General features: G+C 41.3%; 1 protein-coding gene across 3 annotated transcripts in view; it reads right to left on the bottom strand.

The window, feature by feature from the left end:
- Nucleotides 1–15,120, bottom strand: part of dennd1b (DENN/MADD domain containing 1B) — a 393,500-nt gene that overhangs the window by 267,072 nt on the left and 111,308 nt on the right. Inside the window, exon 1 of one of the 3 annotated variants that reach the window (XM_038794861.1) lies at nt 3,139–3,219. The exons of the other annotated variants lie outside the window; for them this stretch is intronic. Coding sequence (XP_038650789.1) covers nt 3,139–3,204 — 66 coding nt within the window. The 5' untranslated portion in view covers nt 3,205–3,219. Of the gene's footprint in view, nt 1–3,138; nt 3,220–15,120 lie in introns of those variants that run through there. 3 annotated transcript variants of the gene reach the window in all.

Raw genomic sequence — 15,120 nt, 5'->3', positions numbered from 1 at the left:
TTAATATTAAAATAGCAGCCAGTTTCAACTTCTCAAGCAAGAGCTGAAGCAAACTTCCAAAAATCACTCTACAGTGTTCCTGAATTTCAATTTCCAGCACAGCAGCATTTGTACATTTAAGGCCTTTTATTAAAGTTTCTCTCAAATAATTTACTGAAATAAACAAGTTTGTTCTTCAGTTAACTTGATTTAATTACAAAAATATGAACATTTATTTAAACACTAATTTTATCCCTGTGAGCCTACAAAGCTGGTGTCAAGGAAATCTTGATTACAGGGTGAAGCGATGCTTTGAACAGAACAAGACCCAAACTCGCAATCAACTTCAACTAAATTAAAATTATCACCGAATAAAAAGATTACACCAAGAAAGTTGCAGCTTTTCATTTAGAGTTCATTTCACTCGCGCGGATACACACACAAATTTCCTTTTGGCATTGTGACATCAGAAAATGTAAACTGACATTCTCAGCAGCTTCTGTGCTGTAAACCAAGATTCAGGAAGCACGGCCAAGTCCACTTTTATAGACATAATATTCCAATTTTATTACGTTCACCTCTCTGGGATTAACAAGCGAGTTGACACGTAACATAGCTAGTGATAAAACTGTTGTTTGTTGTCTGGATCACCTGGATATGGAACAACCCGTAGCCCAAAGATGAAATTGTGGTATGTCGCTCAAGCCAATCTTGACCTTTCATTTTTTTTTATGTGGATCCTTGGCTCCATGACGAAAAGAAAGGTGTTGGTTTATGAGGCCAGACACATACCATGGCCTTGAAACAATAGGCCCTAGTCTGTGGTTTGTGGGGCTACATTTATGGCGTCGGTGCAAACTCCAAACATATGCAAGGCTAGTGCAAAATGACTGGATATTAATTTGCACACAACTGAAAATTGTTTCTATAAACAGAAAGATCAGAGCAGAACTGGTACTTGAATGCTGCAGTAGAAAGGTTGCTCATGTTCAACAAATTTACAGATATAGAAATTCTAGGGCACAGTTTTAAAATGTTACTGGTCCTGCAGATATATTACTGTACTGGCCAAATATATAAGCAAATACGAACAGTACTGGAAACCCATTCATCCACACGATCAGCAATAATTAGCAAAAGTTACCAGTGCAAATCATTAATTCACCTTCATAACACCATTGCCAAGACAGGTTACCAGAAAACAAAATCACTTCAGCAACTTGTTCTCATGTGACCCATTTTAAAAAAACGTACGGGTGTGCCGGCTATCTGACCTCGATGCCACTATTAGCACTTCTTCAGCCCGGAATGCCATCATTTACAGTCTCATGTCCTTGACATCTTTGCCAATCTCTCCGTAGCACCGTCCCAGCCGTGACCTGCTATTCTGCCCCACCGCCTCTCGAACTAGATAATTAATTACATTTCTATCACCTTCCTTTTCTGTAGAAGATTCAAAAGGATTCTAATCGTTGACTGTTTCTCTCTCTCCATGGATGCTGCCAGAACTTTATCCAGCAAAGTTTATCCAGATTTTCTGCTTTTATTTTTAAAAATAAATTGATCCCCTCCCCCATTATTTTGCAAGAAATTAGATAAAGCAGTGCAACAAGTTGGTTACACAGATGAGATATTAGCTTGTGTCTCATTACATTTCTTCGAATCTCACCAATTTGCAATAAATGCATTCTTTGAAAAAACATCGTAACAAGCTACATTGTCTGAAAAAGTTTCAAATAGCTGTAGCCCAATTCAAATCTCTTGGCTTTAATCTCCCTATGGCCATTGGCAACGATGGGCCAGGAAATCCAGCCTCCCTTATACAACTAGACTTTCGAGAATTTCAAGATGAGCATGGCCAGCTGATCATCAGGACCTGCCCGGTCTGAAGCAAACAGCCCAAATAAGCTACAGTGGCTGACTGCTCGAAATGCTGAATTCAGGTACTAATGTTTTCCTGAATCTTTCTTCCAATTCATCCATTTGCTTCCAGAAGGTGATTCCTTATAAAGAAAAACAAAACTCCTTAGCCTGAGGGCCTTTAAGCAACATGAACTGCATTGCCAAGTGGTCCTGAGGGATTCACATTATATGTATGGGTTGCATTCTATATCCTGAAACTCAAGCGCAGCAATTTCAGATGACTTGAATTTTAATCTGTTTGATGTTGGCTCTGCAAACATAGGATACAAATATGGTAGGTAAGGTCTTTTAAACAACTACACTTGTATATTAATTGATTACTAAATGATGTTCTTTGTTGTGGGCACAATGCATAGATTCATTCATGATATAGACATTTCTTTGCACTCCATAGGGGCCAAATAGCTACAGCACAGAGTGCTCATCAAGAGTCAGTGTTGGGCACATCCCTGTTACAGTTTGAGCTATATTTCACAATGGAAGCATTGAAACGTATATTTAAAATAGGTCGTTTATCTAATTAAAGAGTACTTCAGCAGATTTCACCATATGTTTCAAATTGGTGCTGCTTTAATTATGAACAAATGATTGTAAATTGACACTGGTCACAGACTACTACTAACTCAAGAACTAGAACTGCTAAAATTGTTGTTGTTGACAGTTTAATGGACCTGGTTAATTGCACTGAGTTTTATTTCAACACCCATGGGTTAAAATGTGGTGCCAGAATATGCACCCGTTGTAAAGTTTAAATGCCTTATAAAACACCCATAATTTCAAACACTAATGGAAATAAGTTACTTTTACCTTCTCAAGTAGAAGTTATATTTGTTAAAGCAATTACACATAATTTCATACGACAAAAGTAAAAGTAAATGACCATTTCATATGAAATGCCTCTGATTAAAGGAAGGTGTAAAAATGTACATTAACAAGGTGGCATGCAAGCAATTGTGCAAATCTTCATGTGCTTGGTTTAAGACATGCAAAAACAAAAAAATGCAATTTTCCCATACAAGCAAGCCAATTTCAGAGCGACAAAACAATAAGACATGACAGAAGAAAAAGAATTATACCACATTTCTCAAACGTATCAATGAGTTTCACATACCATTAATTTATAGTGAGGCCAATACTATTGGTATATCAACACACCAGTTTTTGCAATCTTACAATAGTGGGCTTTTGCACACAAAAATCAATGTCATGAATGACCACTTCATCTGCAATTCTTACATTAAGTACTTCTGAACATTCCAACGACACGATAACACAACAAAGTGCTGATAAATACAAGCGCATTCTTCAATTTGTTCTTTGTGTTATTTTGAGGGAAGAATGTTGCCCAGGATACCAGAATGACTCTGGGAGAACAAGCAAAAAAGCAGATGGTTTAGCATCTCATTAGAAATATGGCACCTCCAGCAATACAACAGCCCCTCAGTATGGCACTAGTGAGCAACCAGATTTTGCACTGAAATCCTGGAGTGTGGCATGAACCCACAACTTTCGTATTCAGGAGACAGAAGTGCTTCTAACTGAACAAATTGACACTTTAGATTATGACTGATACTTGACTGTAGCTCATAAATTGATTATCTCAAGTCCCCAAAGTGATAATGCCTTGCAGCACAACTGATTTGTCATCTGATGTTTTACTGCTATCAGCTTCGTAGTTATTTAATCTAAGTTGGGCCACTTTTTTTATAAATCGAACACTGCATGCTCACAGTGTGAGATTAAAAGATGCAAACAAAACATTTTAAAATAAACTAGCCAGTGTCCTTCTTGGGATTGCTCATGGAATAAAAGCTACCGGCTGAAAGTTGGTGTGAGCAGCAGCCATTCGTTAGAACTGCACGTGCCCATCGGGTTTATCACAGCATGTTGCTGTCAGTGAGGCATGCAAATGGCGTGATGCCCTCTACAAGGCACCTGAGATGTGTACAAACAGGGCAAACACCGTGCATCTCTTCAACCAGATGAAATGAGCTGCACAGTCTGAACCTTGAGTGTAAATTAGAGTGGGCAGATGCAATTTCAAATCAGGTGTAACAATGATCAAAATCTGAAGAAATAAAATTCCATATATTTTAGAAAGCTAATTTTCAGGTGTCAGAGGAGTTTTCAGCAGTAATTAAGACTTTGCACACTATTAAAAGGGCACTTAGACTGAAATTATTCAACCTACATTTTTAAGGTGAGTTTAGGTCATAGCTACATTAGCACCATTAGCAACTTTGTACCGTTCAATACATTTAAATGAGGAGCCAGATGCAGGAATGCTATTTCTGCATGGTTTATGGAGTAACTTCCAGATTTCAGGCCTTAACACCGCATGAACACTCTCCAGACTTTGTTCAGGATAGAGAAATTCATCACTTGGTCGGACAGAATTTAAGTATTGCTCAAAAAGAGACATGCTGTTGAATCTTTTCACCTTGCGCTCATCAGGACAAATACAAGAATGCAAAATTTCAAAGGGAACAACAGTGTGTGAGACAAGGGGGACTGATTGGTTGGCAAGTCAGCTCCAATTGGGCGAGATGTTGCCATGGCAATTGCCCCAGTCAGCTACTGTCCCCATTGTTTTGTTTATTCACTAAAAGTGCAATGTCTGGGCAAATTCCAAAGGGCAGATCCCTGCGTACAAATATATGCGGCTTCCAGGATGCATACAGGAGCGACATCAAGTGCCCAAATGATCATCTCAAACTGGTTGTTTGTGGAATCCTTAGCATACTCAGAGTCAGTAAGTGCTGCCTGTCTAGCATTATACATTATGTTCTTGGTTTTTTGAGCACAGTTGTTTGAGCATTGTTTGTACTCTGCCCCAAAGGAACATGCTGACTGATATGATCCACCAGTTATTGAGACATTTGGCCTACACACCTGGGCATTCTACCAGCACAGAAATTCATATGCCACATTGCTCAATTTTGTGGTAGGAGGAATGTCATTTTTCCTTGTGGGCAGCATCCTGTTAATGGAAAACAACACTCGGGTTGTCAGTGCATCGCAGCAGTGCAAAACGGCTAACTCTAATGCTCAACATTTTGATATATTTACTTGAGGAAGACTGGGCAGTTTTCAGGTCCAGAATTAAGGGCATAGGCCCATATGTGTGAGTGTTTATGACACACAGCAAACAATGATCTGGTTAGGACAGCCATTAGACCACAGGATAGCTTTGATGTGCTCTCTTTCGATGTGAAGCTTATAAATGAGCAAATGATTTGGGCACTTTTAGGAGTTTGCTGATAAGGTCAACATAACACGTGGAACTGTAGGAATCCCAACGCATATATTCACCAGAGAATGTAGGCTTGTGGTATACAGTATTATCCATTAGCAGATTTCTCAACTCGCATATTGAGGAAAGGATATTCATTAGACTGCTCTATTTGAAAGGCGAGTGTGGGATGGAGCACGTTAAGTTGTGCAAAAAAAAATCTTCCATGCAGCTACAGTTTCAAATTTAACAAACATGCCATTTACATATTGGAAATATACAGAGACGGCGGTTATGGGTCATTCCATCAAAAATGTATTTCTCGTGGAAACTAAAGAAAACGTAAGCAACAGCGGGACCAAGAGTGATACCCATGGCAACACCATCTATTTGGGTGTACATGGCATCATTAAAGTTGAATTCAACCATGCAAGTTGCTAGGTTCTGTATGAATCCTCCTGTCCAAACCCTGTTTGTCCCCTATTTTATCCTTTTAATTACTGCCATTTTTGCTGTTGCAATTTTTGTCCATGGATGATCAATGACTTTAAGGCATAGCAGTTTATCTTTAATTCGAGCAGAAGCCTGCTTCGGGTTCAACTGTAGACTGACCTATACCTCAAGGCAAAGCAGTCTGCAGGAAGCTGTCTGCATTTCAAACCAGCAGATTCCAGAACGATTTGACTGACATCAGTGTTGACTCAGCTTGATGGACTTGGCTGGTGGCCAATGAACTGGCTCAGATTGTGGGGCTCGGCCAATAGCCCATGCTGATTGGTTCTGATATCTTTGGAATGTATCTCTCTCCAGTACGAATGGTTTTTATTTCAGTTTTGCTTTGAGCTCAGAGCTGGGAACTGCTTCTCTGATTTTCTCTCTCTCGGTGTAAAACAACTCTGAGAGTCCCATGTGGGGACTATGCTCTTTCATCACTAAGGCTGGAGGTCATTTGATGAAACTGGAAACTGATTAAAATCAAAACCCAGGTTGGAGAATGGGTTGACGTGAGTTGACGTGAGACAAAGAGTCTTATAAAACAGGCCCTCGGCTGATCCTTTGAATGAAGGTTATAATGACTCTCCAGAGGAAATCATACTGCCCGGGTGTACTGAATGAATGTTCCTGCCAGAAGACCAACACTAACAGTACACCAGCGGCCTTGATCACTCAGCAGCCTGGCAGGACAGCCTGTTGCAAATTATTCAACGTCGAAAGAAAGGATTCTTCTTTTTTTACCTTAATCCCTATTATTTTCACCTTAATCCCTATTAATTTCACTCCAATCAATCATAGCCAACCTGCCAATCAGAACCCTTTTCCCATGCAGTATAAATTGTTGTTTCCTCCGAAGTTTAACATCTTGCATTTGTCCAGAAGAGTGCAAGACAAAAGGCTTCAACATCATGTTGCTTTTTTCTGGTAATGTTAGAAAAATTGCAGCTCTTTTCAACAGATTTAGCAAAATCCACTCAGGACAACTAAAATGTTATAGACAGTGGTGTTAGGGTAAATCAATTAAAACTTTCTACTGGTCACTGAGTTGGTAATGAGGAATCATAAACTAAAGACCACCATAAGAACAAGAGGACAGGGAGGCCAGGGCTGCTTTTTACCCATCTCAAGGGCAATTAAGGAGGAGTAAGAAAGGCCGGCCTAGCCAGTAACGTTCACATTACATGACTAAATAAAAAATAAATGTGGGAGTCCTGAAGGGCAGGTGTTATCTCAGGCATATAATCAGTGCTTCTTCATAGAATTTACAGTGCAGAAGGAGGCCATTCGACCCATCGAGTCTGCACCGGCTCTTGGAAAGAGCACCCTACCCAAGGTCAACACCTCCACCCTAGCCCCATAACCCAGCAACCCCATCCAACACTAAGGGCAATTTATCATGGCCAATCCACCTAACCTGTACATCTTTGGACTGTGGGAGGAAACCGGAGAACCCAGAGGAAACCCACGCACACACGGGGAGGATGTGCAGACTCCGCACAGACAGTGACCCAAGCCGGAATCGAACCTGGGACCCTGGAGCTGTGAAGCGATTGTGCTATCCACAATGCTACCGTGCTGCCTCTAACTGGCATTACTTGAACTCAAGATCTCAGAGCTTGAGATAGGCATGGAGACAATCTGAAATGGTCAGAAAGGGACAATTCATACATGAATGCAGTTGTTGTGCTTTTCTCCATGGAACCTTGGTATTTCTCCCCACTGATACCATGATCCCTCACCCCACTTCCCTACCAGAACAACCTCATCCAGCTCCGTTGCAATCCCGTCTGTCCACCACCATGCGAGTGCTCTCACAGCTCAATCAGATTCCCACCACCTCTATTTTCCCCAACCATACCAAATCACATCACCCCCCCCCCCCCCACCCCCTCAATACTGCTGCATTCCTTAAATTGACCGAAAAGGTGGAACAGCCCAGCCACCACTTTTATATTTTTATATATCGGTTGGACAGATAATTATTTAGCAAAACAAACATAATAATCATTAATACTGACTTGGAAGTGTGTCAACATTTCATAATAAAGGGCAGCATGGTAGCACAGTGGTTAGCACAGTTGTTTCACAGCTCCAGAGTCCCAGGTTCGATTCCCGGTTTGGGTCAGTCTGTGCAGAGCCTATACATTCTCAGGTGTCTGCGTGTGTTTCCTCCGGGTGCTCCGGTTTCCTCCCATAGTCCAAAGATGTGCAGGTTAGGTGGATTGGCCATGATAAATTGTCCTTAGTGCCAAAGAAAATTCTAGGTGGGGTTACTGGGTTAAGGGGGTAGGGTGGAGGCGTGGGTTTAAGTAGGGTGCTCTTGCCAAGGGCCTGTGCAGACTTGATGGGTCAAATGGCCTCCTTTTGCACTGTAAATTCTATGCTTCTATGATAATTTCAGACAGAAAATAATGCCTGGACTCCCATAATCCTTTGCAATGGAGTTGGAGAGCTGATAACAATGATACCAGAATACAACACAGGGAATACCCACAACTCAACAGCTATGCGTCAACAGCAAGCAGGACAGAAAAGATTAAAAAGAGAGAAACAGTATTAGTCTTACCATGTATTATTCCAACTGGCTAGCGGATGGCACAACCGAGAACTATAAATGTTAATACAACAAACATTTTAAAAGTTGTCATTAGGAGAAGGGTGCAACTGAACCTCACTGATGAGGCTCCTCAGGACAGGCAATAAGCATCGATAGTGAGGGTGTTCATTATTATGGGACTTGAAGATTTCCAGCATTAGAAAAATTATGAAATAACCAATTTGAATTGGACATCATTTTATTTTACTGAAACTACACAGTGTTGATTGCTTCACACTAATTGTGCTTTTCTCAATGCAAGCAGATTGGTAATAATGATGAAGCTCTGTACAGCTGCAGTTACTTTTCAAAACTCATCGAGAGAAGGAATAGCTGGTTACGTGTCTTCTGCACATTTGTCACCAGAAACATCTTCATCTTGTACCTGACTCAATGCCAGAAAATTTCATCGATTGAATCAGAATTTGCAAGTGAGATTTTAAGACTGGGTATTTTGCTTTTAATTTCATGACAAGACCATGGGGTTTCATTAGAAGCTGGCTTTGCCATAGTGAAGTTATGCTGCAGTTCTAGTTGGCCAAACACATCAAATTTCCCAACCCCTATTGACAATACGGAGAGTTACACTCCCTGATGCCCAATCTCTCAGATTTGTCAGAGATCTCTCCCGACTTTGAGATATTGATAACCATCGCATCCTAACTTTTGAAAAGCATGAATAACCCCCTGCTAACAATGCTTATGGGACACCTGGTTACATACACACAAAATGTAGCACAAACATCAGAAATATTGGAAGTTAATTGTAAGCTTGATGTATCTGGTCTAGTTTGTGCTGATACACATCATTTTTAAAACTCATTAGTAAGATCCTGTTAAATCCAGTAAACAGATTAGTGTAAATGAGATCATTTAGCTGCAATATGTGCTGCATGAATATGATGCCAAGTGACTTATCCCTTGTATTTATTTGCTCCCCCTCCACAGAGAGATGAAATTGCAGACAAAGTCAAGTAATCTGTTCTAAATTGAAAATGCTTTTGGTTGCTATCTGCAGCCAGATCAGAATTTCAACAACGTATATTTATATAGTGCCTTTAACATGATGAAACATCCCAAGTTGCATCACTGGAGTCTTATTAAACAATGTATGACACTGAGCCACATAGGAAACCTTTGACAGGATCTTCCAATGTTGAGGAATGTGGTGAATGTTGAGAAAACCACACTGTTGCACTTTCACACCCATCAGAAGACTTAACCCACATGTGTGCAAGATGTCCAAGAAGTTTAAACTTCCGATGGGCTAATTTGAGTTGCCTGGGACACAAGGAAACTGAATCTGACAGAGTTCTGCGTCAGACGCATGAAATAGAAACCAGATACTTACTCTGGTATTATTCCACTGTTCAATCTCAAATGTGATTCAATGCTTAACAGTAGAACTCAACTGACCACCCCCATCAAACTCCAATTGCATCCCCTGACCACATCGGCCCGACTGTCCATCAACCACAACCAATCTGACTATTCCTACTGACCCTCCCCCCACCGCCCCCCCCCCCCCCCCCAACAGCATGACGACATACGATCCACCCCAGTCCCCCAAACACTCAATCTTACACACCCACTGAAAACCTTCCGAGACTTTGAAAGACTTAACCGAACTTACAGCTGATGTTGCAAAAATGAGGGCATGGCCTCTGCACTGCTCCTCCTTGCTATTCCTTTTCATGGATGACTGCATTGAGTATTGCTGAAGTAATGCAAAAGTAAAGTCCCCATCGTCCCAGATGACATAGGCTGCTTTGGCCTTTGAGGGTGAGGGCTGATTGGTGGTGATTTAACCCGAGGATCACCACACCTCAGGCGAGGGGTAAGATTGAGAAGGCAGGGCCTTCATGAATAATCTAAGCCGCTACGGGAATTGAACCCGGGCTGTTGGCCTCACTCTGCATCATCAACCAGCTGTCCAGCCAACTACGCTAAACTGGCCAAAGTAGACAGGACAGGAAGGCCTGCCTGCTAGGACAATAATTTGCTTTGCAGACAGCAGTACTATCCTCAACATGGCTGCTGACCAGATGATTTGGGCCTTTCAGTTAGATGAGCCAAAGCTTCATCATTAAGGTAGGTTTTAAGGTGGAAAGTGAGGCAGAGAAGTGTAAGGAGGCTCTGCTAGAGCTTGGGATCTAAGCAACCAAAAGCACAGTTCCCAATGTTGATGCAGTAGGGATGCACAAGAGGCTGGAATTAAGTAAGAGTTTCAGAGGGTGGGGAGGGGGGGTGGCTGAGAGAGACGGCAGGGCTAAGTAAGAACAAGGTCATGGATGCATTCATAAGCAAGGATGAGAATTTCAAAATCAAGATGTTGCTTGACTGGAAACCAAATGCAGTGAGGACGAGGGCAATAGGAGAATGGGACTTGCTGGGAGTTGAGACAAGGCAACAGAGTTTTGGATGACCTTAAGTTTATGGAGGGTTAAATACGGGGCAGCAGCCAAGAGCGTACTGAGCCTAGGAAGGCATGAATAAGAGTTTCAGCAACAGATGAGCTGAAACAACATGCCAGAGTTAACACTTGCTCCTTAAAACTCCAATATGCTGGAGAAATTGTCTGTCAGTAAAATTATGGTAAGTGCATATTTTTTATGTACTTAAGTTTCAATTTCGCTCCACCTCTCTTTCATCGCAGCCTTATCACACTCCAGAACCAGCGTTCAGGATGTTTTCTACTTCAACTGACGTGCCCTTGCTGTGGCTCGCTTTTCATACTACTTGCAACTCAAGCCTCAAACCAGTTTATTGTCAAGCCCCTCTGTCAGCCCAAGTAAATTAATTAGCACATAAAAGTGACTAATGATCACCTACGACCTGTTAACTGCAAATCCACAATTAGGTGCACAAATTAGAATCTACAAGTTGCAAAATGCAGGTTCTGACTGTCTTGGCCACTGAATTACCATTCTCAGTATACTCCCCGTCATGATACGGCTGTTTTAGCTCGATCCCACTTCGCACTGTTAACCAGTCTGCGCTGTGATGTACTCTCGGCTTGAACTCTTGCAGTGCATTTGGCACGAATATTGCATTTTTCAATTATACGCGCCCACAAACAACAAATACTCTACTACACTGGAATTCTTGAACAAAGTTGGTCTTTCTAGGATATTGCTGTCATTACTGACAATTTAGGACCAGAACAGATACCCTTGCTTGAGAGTAGTCTTTTTGTTTTTGCTGACAAAATATGAAAGTTTTTTTTTTAAGTCATCAGGCAACTTGTTTTCTCCTAATTTAGGAAATGCTTAAAAAAAAGTGAGTTTTTGCTACAAGATGATACATCCTTTTAGTTATCAGTTAATCAGTCACTCACCCCGAAAAGCTATTGATGCACGATCAGGCTGCACCATCTCCCTGAGACTAACTATTCATCAAAATATCTGCTTCAAATATTTCTGAGGTAAGTTGCAAACTTTGGTTTCTGCGAAAATAATTAACAGCTGCTCAAACACACAGGAGAAACGTAGAAAATAAGTTTCTTCACGTAATTGTAGAATATCTTATTCATAGTTTATATAATTTTATCCTAAGCACATAATCACCATAGTAACAATCATAAAGATTGACAGACAAAAAAACCCAAATAGCATTTAAATTATTGTTTTAATTAGTCAGAGGGAAGTTAGCATCATTGGTGTAATATCACACACAGGATCTATGGGGTGTGATGTGTTAGGCAGGTTGGTTCGATGTGGACTGCACTCGATGCAGGGAAGTTAGAAACAAACGTCTAACACTGGAGAAGATCCAACACTGTTTTATTCAACTATAGAACTGCTATACATATTCAGCTGTGGGTCGACACTATATTGATCTGACTGGTGACCTTGTAGTAGCCTGACCAGACTTACTAGCTACCGCATGGTGTTTGCACTTGCTAGCTCGTGGACTTTGACTGTCTCAGTAGCTGGGTCCCGAGAGAGCGAGAAACCTAGTGCCCTCTGGCTTTATAGTGGTAGTGTCCTGTCTGGTGATTGGCTGTACTGTGTTGTATGCTTACTGGTCATCCTATGTGTCAATCACTGCCTATCTACATCTCATTATATACATAAGTGGATATTATGACAGGGTGGGAATGCTCAGCTTCCCTATGCTCCTTGTGGAGTGTGAGCTCCCCCGCTAAGGGTGGAATATTTCAATTACCCAGTGTATATAAGGTCGACCAGTCAGGCACCAACCAAGCAGGTACCCGGTAGGAGTCTACCGGGTAGTGTATATATCGTTTGTATAAATAAAACTTGGTTCTTATTTTACTTGGTGTGGACTCCCAGTGTCCTTATTAAAATTGGCAAGGCAATATTTCATACTCATCTCCAATCACCCTCATGAAGGTGGTGGTGAGCCACCCTCTTGAACTGCTGCAGGCCATGTGGTGCAGGCACATCCATGGTGCTGTAAGGGAGGGAGTTCCAGGATTTTGATCCAGCGCCAGTGAAGGAGTGACGCTAAATTTCAAAGTCAGTATTATGCGCAACTTGAAGGAAAATTTGCAGATGATGGTGTTCCCTTGCCTTAGCTGCCCTGTTCTTTCAGGTAGTAAAGGTTGCGACAGTGGAGGATGCTGTCAAGAAGCAAGTTATAACACTGGCAAGTTATGGCAGTGCATCTTCTAGACGATACACACTGCTGCCAGTGTGTACCAGCGATGGAGGGAGTGAATATTTGAGGTAGTGTATGGGGTGCAGTTCAAGCAGACTGTTTGCCCCTTGAATGGAGTCAGTGAGTATTGCTGGAGCTGCACTTATTCAGGCAAGTGAAGCATTCCATCAGACTCCCGATCTGTGCCTTGTAGATGATGGAAAGCCCTTGAGGATTCAGTACATGAGTCACTCATCACAGAATTCCCAGCCTTTTGATTGCTTTGTCTTAAGTTTTTTATTCACAAATTCCTCAGATTCATCACTCAGGAGCGATTATCTGATTTGTTTTCACCCTCCACCACCACCCTGCCCTGACCAAGTCAGCCATAGTTTGTTACTCAATGAGAAGAGAAGTTGTCTTGAGAGGAAATGCATGGTGCTTCAAGACTTCCAACAGATCACCAATAAACCTTCCACGGCATGCTCACAGAAAGTCAGATGATAAGCGTAAAATGATACTGGTACTATGCATTAATTTATTGGGCCACAGATTTTGGGTTCGAGATTTGGATAAAGAATTGCAGAATTTGGTTTATTTTTCGATTAAAATCATAGCCAAGAAGCTTGGATGTATTTCATCTATTTATTTAATTTCTTCATCGTACCTTTTAAGAGCTGAGAATACATTGGAAGATGTGAAGAAACATGTAGCAAACAGAGGAGTAGCTGATGTGGAGTTTAAGAATAGAGAGAAAATGGTACAGGATTTAGCAGCAGCTAGGGGGGCTTTCAGCAAGTTAGGCAGTACTTGAAGTTACAGGGCTGTGTTGGGAGGCTTGGGTGGTGTCGGTTACATCTTAGGGTGGCTTCAGTGGATTAGTATACTCAGCAATTCTTCAACAATACTAAGACGTGGTCGGTACCAGCAGCCGAGAGCGTGGAGCAAATACAAGAAACTGCCAGCATAAGGAATCATTGAGTGGCATTAGTTTGAAACATAGCCACATTTTTCAGCGGTGCCCATGTGTGACATGTGGTATGATGCCAACTCTGGAAAACCAGGATGGACCATGACTGGATTCTATATTGGGAGAGAAACAAAATAATTCTACCAGGAATCTGGTTACTGCTGCAGAAACATGTGGGGACAGGCATACAATATTGAGGACAACAGTAACATAGCATGGTTGAATAAGCAATTACCATTCAGTCCTGTTCAGTCTCACAGAGTGAAAGGCAGCTCGGTAAAATGACAAGAGAAGGTGTGCTCACTTGCAGGATTAGGAGGAGAAAAGAGAAGCAAGACGCTCTTCAGATATAATGCCCACTGGAGAAATCGGGCAGCAAGTGACAAATAAAAGGTTTAAAGGGTTTTGACGGAAAATTACTTGGAGATTAACACTTGTGTTAATCGTACAGACAAGTAGTCATAAGTCGAAAAGCTAACGAAGGATAAAAACATAGAGGGCCACAAAACAACGTAACAGCACAAGACGTCCAGTGGAGGATTAACTCTTCAAATAATTCCTGATGTCCCTCCTCATATTGTTCAACAGGAAGAGGAGCTGGACCACTTCATATTTCCCCATAGCCATTGGCAAATGTGAAACTAATTAACTATAAAATCCCTGGAGTAAAATATTAAAATCTACGAGAGGCCAGTAGGGACTTAACAGGAAGTGATAAAAGAAAATGTAAAATTCCTGTCAGGTCAAGTTCAAATAGTGGCATAACTGAATGACTAGACTTTTACATTGTTTAAACAATGTAATAGCATTCAATCTTATTTTTTAATAACACCATGGTCTGCTTGCAAGTTATTAAGAGTTTGTACAGCACATCCCAAGTAAATAAAATTTATTTTGTACTTTCTCACAGAAAATCGAATTTTTATTGCAGACATGAAGTTCAGTGACTGAACAATTTAACTCAATACGGTAAGCTTGTGTTCGCCATTCAGATCCAAAGTCGATCAAATTCGTCGACGGGTCTTTCAGCTCAGTACTGACCCATTTCAGTAAACTAAACCCCAAATAGCATCAAAATCAAACATCCAAAATTAAATTATTCAAACTGCAGCTTTTCCCTCACCGAACAAACAAAAGTCACCTGCCTCCACTCAGCCAAAAGTCAAACTGCTGGAGCTAAATTTTTACCAGTGCAACCTGACCACTGATCAATGCCCCTGGTTTTACTCCCCTTCCCAAGTGTCTGATGCATCCCAAAACTTTTGTCCACAGAACTGGCCCAAGGCAGAACTGGCCGTAGAAGCCCATTTGCACATCACCGCT

This window comes from Scyliorhinus canicula, chromosome 4, assembly GCF_902713615.1.
Source record: "Scyliorhinus canicula chromosome 4, sScyCan1.1, whole genome shotgun sequence".
Lineage (NCBI taxonomy): Eukaryota > Metazoa > Chordata > Chondrichthyes > Carcharhiniformes > Scyliorhinidae > Scyliorhinus > Scyliorhinus canicula.
Note: the sequence above shows the minus strand (reverse complement) of the source record. Positions and strands in the feature narration are given on the sequence as shown.